This window comes from Acipenser ruthenus, chromosome 13, assembly GCF_902713425.1.
Source record: "Acipenser ruthenus chromosome 13, fAciRut3.2 maternal haplotype, whole genome shotgun sequence".
NCBI classification, from domain to species: Eukaryota; Metazoa; Chordata; class Actinopteri; order Acipenseriformes; family Acipenseridae; genus Acipenser; species Acipenser ruthenus.
Window position 1 is genome coordinate 39526285 of NC_081201.1, and position 10309 is coordinate 39536593.

A 10309-nucleotide genomic window follows, 5' to 3' on the forward strand; every position below is an offset into this window, starting at 1 on the left:
CGCTGCCACTCCAAGCCCCGCTGCCAGCAGTAGATGACAACACGAGGAACGAGCAGGAATCTCAGCAAAGCTTTTGAATCTTGTATATCTTTACTAGCATACCGTGGCAGTTTCTTACAACATCCAAGACTACAGCTGGCCTCTTGTACCAGTATCATGATAACAGTGCTAATAATAATAATAATACTAATACTAATACTACTACTAATAATAATAATAATAATAATCAAATACAATGCACTTACCATTTGTTAGTTGGTGTTCCGTACCTTCTGATGCACTGTGGTTTTCTTTGCATTTATATACAGTATATCTGGTTGTATATCGATGCTGATTACGCTGTAAGGTCATCCATCAGCTAACGTTAGAGGACAGGATGGTTATTACTGCCATTAATGACAGGCAAGTCAATACACCACTGGGCCAATCCCTGAGAATGGAACAGTTGTTCCACTGATAAGTCTTCAATGGAAAACCATGGACTTCTTGTGGGTGAAAGGTTAGCCACTGGTCTATTCTAACACATCAGAACGTCTCCATTAGTTTGATTCTGGTGACTTACCCAGTGTAATAAATCTCTCCTAGAATAGCCCCATTGTGCTTCAATGAGGGAAATAGAGTCTGTACTTCGTATTGTTACTTCTCCTTAAATACAGTGTAGATGGAAAGCGTACGTCTGCAAATGAATCAACATACCACAATGCGATGTCATTCCCACTTCTAAAATCTGAAGGTCTGCAGGTAGGCAAAACCGCAGCTGACCGTTGGCTAGAGGTCTCTCTCAACGCAGGTTTTCAAAATAGACACGTTTACCAGCGCCATGAGAAAAACATAATCGCATGAAATCCAGTTGCACAAATTCAATACAATGTTTTATTAAGTACATTTTCTGAAAAAAAAAAAAGTAACCCTTACTGTGTGACATGAGCGAAAGCTGAGAGAAGTGGGCCTGGTGGAACAGGTGCAAGGTCTCTGATGTCTGCATGCTTCCACATGGAGTTCATAAGGGTTTGCTGGCTGTCACAAAGTTCAGCACTGAACCCTTGTCAGTTTTATTCAAACAGTTCAACCTTTACTCAACATAAGATAATGAAGCTTTGAAGTGTACGTTTCTGTAGAAAGAAACATCTTGATCTTTCCAGGTGCTTGCTCCTCATCCCTTCGCCTCAGGTTAACGTGTAAACTGGAGTTCTAAGAGAAGATGGCATTGAATAATGGACTTCACAAACCTCCAGCAGGACTCCAGCTTCATTTTCCCAGCCGTGTTTTCAAACCTGCACTGAACAGCACAAGAGATTCAGCTGGGTCTCCAATACTAGCAGCGAGCAGCAGCAGAACAGAAGAAAGAAGGAAAGAGGCAAAAGCAGTATGTATTCTAAACTGCACAGCCTATAATGAGTGTGATATCATTCACATATATAACAATGTATATCCAGTAACTCTTCATTTCACAATCCAAGAGCTCAATGGTAATTCAACATTAATCAATGAATGAGCATCCAAAGGCTGCTACTCCCCCCCTTGGCTTCTTAGAGAAGTGGAAAACTACTAAATAGCGCACACCTTGTAATATCGCACATCCAATATTTTATAATATAATTATTTCCATTAGTGGGTGCTACCTTCGGGATCAGTTTCCCCAATAGCCCAGCATTGCTCAGAATCAATTAAAACACCAGAACACTAGACTGTAGATCACATCTCCATTCTTTATTATTTAAAAAGAACGTTTTAAAACAAAGCAACATTTCAGCCAGATGTGGCAAAGCGGTGCATATTTTTAAACATATAAAAAAAAAAATGAAATCCACATTATTTGTATCTGTGCAGTTTATTAATGCCATTTCAATGAGGCTGCGTTCATTCAAATTCCTAAAACACAAAAAACGAGGCTTCAGAAAAACAGCATTTGTGCTCATTGGTCTTTCTTTCTTGCTTCTCTGTTGGAAAGGGTAAGCAACCCTTGGCAGGTACTTAAATACTAAGGAAGAGGTCATCCTGCAGAAATCATTACAAGCAAGTCAAACACACTCTTTACCATATTATTTCATTTATTTTCAAACAAAAGCAAGTCCACATCTACATGACCGCAAGTTATATTACCCATATACAAAGTACAGGAAAACTCAGAGCTAGCACCAACATGAAACCACAGCCAGACGGATACTGGTGTGTGTTTCCTCTGCTCAGTGGAGATGAACAGGCGCAGCAGTGTCATCAGGCACATTCACACGTAGTGCAACACTCTTGATTGTCCTTAGCAACTTAAATAACAGGCACTATTCACAAAAGTGAGTACAGGTTAACACACCAGTGGTTTGTAAAACTCAAGAAATATGTTGCTTTTTTTGTCATATTCACAAATTAAAATCCCACAATGGAAAATGACTTAAAAAAACATAGCTTTCTCGTTTGAGAATAGTGCTTGAAGTGTCCTGCTCGATTTTACGAAATAGCTTCAGGTGATTAGTCGGTTTTACCAACGTTGATTGCATAAATACACACATATAAATATATATATATATATATATATATATATATATATATATATATATATATATATATATACTGCATGTGTGTGTATAATTATATATATACTGCATGTGTGTGTATAATTATATATATATATATATATATATATATATATATATATATATATATATACACACACATATTATATATAATTAATTATTTGTAATGATTCTCTACACCTTTATTCCAAGAAAATGACAAGTTACACCAAGTGCAAACCCCACCCGAGAAAGTCTGGAACAGCACTAACTAACACAAGCCATTACCTTTGACTGGATTGCATATCCTTACTTTATTAGAACTGTCTGTGCTTTACAGCACTGGCCTGCAGTGCAAAAGGTAGAAAACATATGACCTAAAAGGCCACAGCCTGGAAACATTATGGGCAGAAGCATAATACTAAAAGTGCATCGGTGTACAAAACAAATAAAAAAATCAAGACCATGCCAGCGTTTCCCAGCAAGCGCGGTCCCGTGTGCCTTTCATTATAGTATAATTCTTCATCAGAATGTTCTGAACTCTTCAGTGTTACTGCATCTGCGCTCCTAATGAAATCAACAGGAAAGCTATACAGACTGAAGGGAGCAGAGTACAGCACAGACACACTTTGGTTTTACTACTGCATTTTCAAACAGCACACCACCCTGCACCCCAAGATCCACATAATAAACACATGTGGATGTGGCTTTGTTCTCAAATGCTCCGGCATTTTTTTTTCTTTTACTGTGATAGTATTATAAAAGGAAAAAGACAAGAAGACAGAACTGATTCGGTCAGGCCGTGGAATCAATCTTTTCCTCAATCAAGTTTTTACCAGACACCAAGTCCACCCCAGTGGCTGTTAATGAAAAAATGATAACTTTTTTCACTCGGTGCTGCCCTGTGCCATGAACAGACTACGCAATGGGCTGGGCGTGGTGGAGGATTGGAATAGATAGATCCACTGGAGGCTGCAGACAGGGTGTAGGCTGCGGTTTCTTAGCTCTTAAAGGTAAGGTTTTGGTTTCAAAATACAATCATGTGTTTGGTAAAGCTCCCAAGTCTTTAGGACATTCATCTCGAACACACAAAGCAAGTCTTACTGGTAGCTGTTTCTCGCATATAAACCCCAAGGACACACACTGGAACAGGCAGAGGCTCAGCCACCTGAGACACAGCGATACTTTAATTACTGTAGGTACTGCACCCTCTGCAGCTACCCTAAACATCCAATGTCTCCTTATTGTAACACACAATGCCATGCTTTTGCATCTTAACCTTTTCAGTGCTTATCTCAGCACCGTTTAGAGTTCTTAAAGTACTGACAGGACTTTAAACTCCCATTTGCCAAAATATATGTAAAAATATATCTTTTTTGTCCCGCTCTCATGTATACTCAATAAAGGAAGTCCTTTTTTAATTATATAATAATTTGAATTGTATATCATTTTGCATTGTTCAGCAGCTCGACAAAAGTAATTCAGGACTTAAAGGGTTAAAATGCGTCCCGATTTGAAAGTTGGCCCGCTGTGGCAGTGTGTGTCTCCCAGGAGGTGCGTGGAAAAGAGATGTATAATATTCATCTCACTGAGGTTTTCCTGGTTAAACAACGATCCGTACAGAATAATAAAAATACTACTACTACTACTACTAATAATAATAATAATAATAATAATAATAATATAAAAGGTCTGTTGTATCCCTATGTGAGCGTGGAGTGTGGAGCTCTGTTCTGGGCTCTACAGGCCCTTGTTGAAGTACACCACGGCTGTGTGAGGGCTTCTCTCCTGGATCTGGGCCTGCAGCTCTGCTTCCAGGCTGCTAACCTTCATGGAGCTGGAATTAGACGACAAGGACAGGCTGGGTAAATGAGAGAAGTTCAGCTGCCTCGTACCTGTATAGTACACTACAGCTGTTCATTGAGGGCTCTGCATCAAGCAGCGTTTCCCCTTCACAAACCTCACAGGCACGCTCTGTACACTAGAATACTGGTATGACTTCTCATTCTATCCAGTTGTTTGCAGGTTAAGGATAAATGTCTAAATAGGATTTTGCAAACTGACATCTTCTTCATAGATACAAAGAAAGCTGTACTCTGTAGTTGCTTTGCTTTATACTGTGTGGCATGTTATACATTCATCGCATTTGTGGACCAGTGGGACATGCTTACTCTGTGTGCACACGGCTGCACGAGAGAGCATCATGACAGTCCACTCAATTTCATTACAAAGAATGTAGTCAGTAAATATGCCTGCTGTTTAACCTACCTCTTCTGTGGGAAAAGGGCACAGCAGAGAGGAGTGGCAAAAACCAAGCTGAAACACAAGAGCAAACCTGGGCTAAGCACATTTCACATTTACAATTTCATGTCATGCTTGCTGCAATCGCTAAAACGCTGGACTTCATATCAAATGTGACTTGCCTCGTCTTTCTGCTTCCTAACAGTATTTTTTCAATATAATTTAAAATGACCTTCACGCATATTCACAGCACACAAGATCAGAGACTGTTAGGAATGGAAATTGGGATTGCAAACCCGACAGAGGTTTTATCAAAGCATACTTACCATAACCCAACCAGGCCGACCTGAATGGGAGCATTGAAAACCGGATAGCGCTGGAATGAGAAGAATTAGGCACAACTGAAATTTTTAATGTTTACAAGAGTTGTAGGAACACTTGAATCCAGACTTCTTGTCTGGCTTCATTTTCAACACTTCTTCAAATCCCCAGAGCCTCTCAGGGAGTACAAGTAAAGATAACATGTCCAGCCTGGAGTACAGCCTGCTCATGCCAGAGTGGGACTGAGCAGTGAGTGCGGTGCTGGGCTGAGCTCATCTCAGCAGTGGGGGGGGGGGGGGGGGGGGGGCTGGAGGTCACGCAGCTGTTTTGGGGTAAAGTTTTTGTTTGCTTGTTTTTTTAGTGATGATGTAATTACTGTGAACCTAGTATTATCTGCAGTAAAGGATTTGTGTCCCAGAAGTCAAAGCATGCTGATTGAATTTGGCTTACCTTTAGGAAAGCTCTCTTCTCCAGTGCATTCATGATTACAGGAGGGATCGCTAACAGAAAGAAAACCAGGGTCAGTACAGCACTACACAAAGAGCACCCAGTCCTTCTGAGACTTCATTCCTCTATGAAAGGAACCCCTGACCTGAACCGCGAGAGCAGAGGGGCACAACTCCGGTCCTCAAGGGCCAGTCCACTGGTTATCAATTAAACAGAAATCTGAGGAACACTGAACCCAGCTTTGAGCCCTTAAGGCTATCGCTGTAACAAATATCTGGGCTAGAATGGCCCTCGCTACTGGACACTCCTGTTTTCTGAATGTTAAATCTTTTTTTTTTTTTTTATGAGCTGGGAACAAAGCCAACTGCTGGAATTTCAGACCTGCAGGCATCCAGCAAAAACATCTGACCAGTGAAGAATCCAGAACTTTTCAGAGCCAGAAAGTACATTCCAGAGAGAGTTCAATCCAAATGGCTCCTTTCTATCACCCCCGACACACAATGGTAAACACCTGCAGTGCGCAATATACTGTCATTTGTGGACCACCGACTGTGCTGCTGCTCTTATCACAAAGCAGGTAACTGAGAAGATGTAAAACCAGTGTAAAGCCACCAGAGGGCGCCTCTTACCCATAGCAGGCACCGCCATGCCAATCCGGGAGACGATGACCTGAACAATGGCCTGTTGGGCTGCACTGGTCGATTCACCCAGTCGCTTGCCATCCTCATCAGTCACCGGGATCCCGTACTTCAGCTCTCTTTAAAGAGGGATTACAAGTCAATCCTATTTATAATACCATAACAAGCTGTAAAAATCATTCAAGAATAATCAAAATACTTACCAGCCTTAACTGTGGCCCCAGTGCACAATCTAATGCTACTCTACACTCCAACATGTATTGTGTGAACACCAGTGCATTTACACTAATGCAGCTGTGCATCTGTACTCTAAGTTACTAAACTGAACCAATGTAACCATCAAGGTCACTTAATTATGCACATGTAACCTGAAGAACTCCAGACCCCAAGGATTGGATTTCTGCACCCAAAAAGCAATGGTTAACATGAAGGTTGATCAGAAAAACATTAGCAAAAGGGACTGGCAAAAGGATGACTGATAGAGAAAGGTAGAGATACTGCACTGCCAGGAGATGTAGGCTAAATGCACTAATAAGAAGTAGAGCCAGAGAGTGGTATGCAGTGGAGAAACAACCAGAGAGGGGTATGCAGTGTGCAAAACAAATCAGAGAGGGGTATGCAGTGTAGAGAAACAACCAGAGAGGGGTATGCAGTGTGCAGAAACAAATCAGAGAGGGGTATGCAGCCAGGGAGAGTGGAAGAGAAGGGGACTGATCCATTTCTAGTGTTCACTGTCTTGTGTTTCCTCACCTCTGTCTCATAAATGGAATATTGATGCAGTTTGCAGCAGCCACCGCAGCAAATGGGACAAACCGTCCCATTATTGCTGGCAAATGCTACAGAGAAAAAAAGAGAGATTTGAAATAACTATAGGCAACTCTTTATTTTACATTTCTTCTATCTCAAATGTTTTATATTTCATAGGTGTTGATAACTCCACTGCAGTTGCATATCATTTAAGTAAACTTAAATACATACCTTTCAACACTAACTTATATTAGTATTCTCAATTGATACACACAAATTAAAATGACCAGCTTTGAAATGTAACCCTATCGTCATTGTTTGGATGATTAAATATATTTAAAGCAGGTGTTCCTTCAGTAACAGGTATGGCTGTGTTCTTCTGCTTAGGAAGCTGTATTCCTGTTCAGCTCTGGAAGATGCAGCAGCACCCTGTACCTTGGTAAGTGATTTGAGTCCCAGCGCAGTAACCACTGCCCCAGTGGTGGCACTTGCATACGCCACACCCAGCTGGCTGCAAAACACAAGCAGCAGCATATTTATCTTTTCCATTGTCTGTGTGTCAGCTGGTTTGAGAAGAAAGGCACTCACATGTACAACTTATAACTTACACCCAGTATCCCTATACAGTACGATTACACAACCACTGACAAATGAGAAAAATATATACATACACACACACACACACACACACACATATATATATTATACATATAACACAACCACAAAGAAACATTCAGCTGCAGGACACATACTTCACAGTCATCGGTGCGTCTCCACTGCGATTGGTGTAGTTGACGACAGCGTTGAAGGACTGGTTCACCCACTGCCAGAACACCACCGCCGGCGTTGACCTGAAAGAGGGAGGGCAGGGCTGCTGTTTCAGGGAGACGCTTTACTTACAGAATGTATGGGAAACACAACTTTATATATAGACTTTATATTTAAACAATTACAGTTTGGCGTATAAGGATTCTCCAATACCGTACTGAGAGCTTGAAACCAAAAATAAAGAGTTTTATTTTAGGGCAGGCGTTTTGGAATATGAATATATTGAATTAAACAGAAACTAGAAGTGCAAATTAGAAGAAAAAACAAACAATCAGGTTTTGCCACATTACAACAACATATTTGTCTTAGAAAGAGCTGTGATTAAAGCAGCGTGCTGAAGCTCCACGGCTTGTTTGTACAGCCCTTACCTGTAAAAGGTGAGCATGCAGCCAGTGATAGTCATGTTCATTGGCACCTGAGCAGACATCCGACCTACGAGAATCATCTTCTCCCCAGTGTCGGGGTGAAAAGCAGAGTCGTAAACGTATTTCGCTCTCCAGAGCTCATCCTCTGTTAAGCCTGGGCTCACTATTCCCACCCTGATGAGAAATGGATGTGCATTAGCCACTGTAAAATGAGAGCGGAGGGCATTCAGAGAAAGCAACTCAAACATCTTTCAAATAAGCGGCTATTCATTACCCAATACTGTAGAGTTTATTACACAAATAAAAAGTGTGTGCTCCAGAAACATAAGGCATTTAAATAAGATCCCCATTGCACACTAGTTTTATGATCCAACCACGGTACATTAGTAAAGTGCTCAGGAGTGTCTAATTAAACTCCCAATAACACCCAGAACGGCTCAGACTGCTATGCAATAGGAGCATCACTTCCACCCCTGAAAAGCAAGTGAAAGTCTACTGCTATTCCACTTACTGGCCATCCACTATTACTATTCACACAAGAGACTCCCTCACCTGTAATTCTCCACAATCCTCCTGGAATCCTCCAGAACCTCGCTGGATAAAAACACATTTCGGGGGTCTGTCACAGTGAAGAAATGTTTGGCTCGCCCCATGAAGGTGCCCTGATCCCATCTTGGCTCTTTAATGTCAATATTCAGAGACAGATCACTGGACATCCTCTTATCTTGTAAATCTCAAAGGAATATGAGAGCAATGTCAATCTGCTGATCAGTGAACTGCAAACGCATTGCCTGAGCAACTGAAATGCAGGAAGCAAATCAAAGGTCATGGATTAAGGCGACTGGGATAATGCCGGCCAGCCATCAAAAGCTGGAGAAATGCATAATGATCTGTTTTTTGGTCTTATACTAATAACATCTGGATCACGATTACTAAGGGTTTATTACGTTTAATCTACACGTTGGGTTTAATTGAATCGCTTTTATGTCAGTGGAATAAATACATGAATGCCAGTTCTGAATGCAGTACATGGTTAAGAAGACTGCGGATGGTTTGCTCTTTATTTAGTCATTCAAATATTTATTTTCGTTTTCAAACTAAACATCAGCCATGTCTGATATTTGACATACACACTCACTTTGTTCTTATTAACATAAGCAATTGTCTGGCTATTTCTTGGTTTTTAAGTCTTTTTTTTTTTTATGTGAACCCATATGCAGTTTATTTCCATATTATATCACCTTGTTTTCACATCACATGCAAACACAAAAACATGCGGTAGATACAGAACGAGACAGGCGAATACAAACACAATGACTTCACGGGCGGAGCCGGGAATGAATAACACACACACACACACGCTTCTAATTGAACATGAACTCAACCACTTACTGCCACGGAATTAAAGGTCCTGTTTGGTTTTGCAAGAGAAACCTTGACCTCTCAATGTGACTGCTACCTGCTAACGAAAACCCTGCTGCCCTCGCCAGCCTAGCTCGACACTGTCAGCCAGTCAAAACGAAGACAAGCAACCAATCAGATCAGGCGGTGTGGGCAAAAGGCAGCCGGATGACTGCAGAGTAACCACCCTTGCTCACTCGTTACCTTCCCTTGAGGGGCAGAAGTACTATGTTCGCCATCTTAAGGGTTGTCCCAATTCCTTAGCTTTATGTCGCCTTCACTGCACCCTTCGACTGAGTGTACAAAACAGCTGACTTCCGCGGAACTGTTTTTGTGCTGAGGTCCCAGAACTCTTTGCGTTAAAGGCGGAGACAAGTGGGAAGCATTTGCAAATATCTCACATGCGGCTGCGCGTAAATCTAATGTAAATGCAGTTAGCTAGGAAATTGTAGATGTTGTTAAGTTATTTGTGAAATGTATGTTGTATTGAGTCGCTTAGCTAATAAAATTAATATTTTAAATCTGTGATCACGAGTTAAATGTATGATTAGAAAGTAAAATCTTTTCAGTACATATCGATTGCTGGAATTAATTAATGAACTAGATAGGTAGCTGCAAAACTAGGGGTTGATATAAGCGAGCAATATATTTCCTTTTTTTTAAATGAAATACAGGGACAGAGGAAGAGACCCTAAAACTGATCCACCTGCGTGCGGCAAACGATGTCCTCTTGACGGGGAAAAGATACGCCGCGAAGCTGGGCTGGGAGTGACATTTCTAAAGTTTTATGTAACCTGCACCCTTTTATCAT

The 10309-nt window shown here is 41.1% G+C and overlaps 1 protein-coding gene across 3 annotated transcripts; it reads right to left on the bottom strand.

The window, feature by feature from the left end:
- Window positions 1-1689: 1689 nt before the first annotated feature.
- LOC117418509 (sideroflexin-1-like) lies at window positions 1690-9809 on the bottom strand. Of its 3 annotated transcripts, none has more exons than XM_058985399.1 (11): window positions 9703-9809; window positions 8650-8830; window positions 8101-8271; window positions 7657-7755; window positions 7340-7415; window positions 6908-6993; window positions 6149-6276; window positions 5523-5572; window positions 5078-5127; window positions 4779-4826; window positions 1690-4347 (listed from the first exon to the last, which is right to left on the bottom strand). In XM_058985399.1, the coding sequence occupies exons 2-11, from the start codon at window positions 8811-8813 to the stop codon at window positions 4251-4253; spliced, it is 969 nt and encodes a 322-aa protein (XP_058841382.1). In that variant the 5' UTR covers window positions 8814-8830; window positions 9703-9809; the 3' UTR covers window positions 1690-4250. The 3 variants fall into 3 exon arrangements, with proteins under 3 accessions (XP_058841382.1, XP_033887536.1, XP_033887535.1); XM_034031645.3 differs by lacking the exon at window positions 9703-9809 and adding an exon at window positions 9490-9681 and having other exon boundaries at window positions 8650-8896; XM_034031644.3 differs by lacking the exon at window positions 9703-9809 and adding an exon at window positions 9490-9679.
- Between the last annotated feature and the right edge of the window lie 500 nt (window positions 9810-10309).

Excerpts from the sequence above, each read along its gene's own strand:
- LOC117418509 (XM_058985399.1), bottom strand. The coding sequence starts at position 8,813 with ATGTCCAGTGATCTGTCTCTGAATATTGACATTAAAGAGCCAAGATGG. Across the intron at positions 7,756-8,100 it reads TGCATGCTCACCTTTTACAG|GTCAACGCCGGCGGTGGTGT; the intron begins GTAAGGGCTGTA and ends TCCCTCTTTCAG. Across the intron at positions 6,994-7,339 it reads GACTCAAATCACTTACCAAG|CATTTGCCAGCAATAATGGG; the intron begins GTACAGGGTGCT and ends TTTTCTCTGTAG.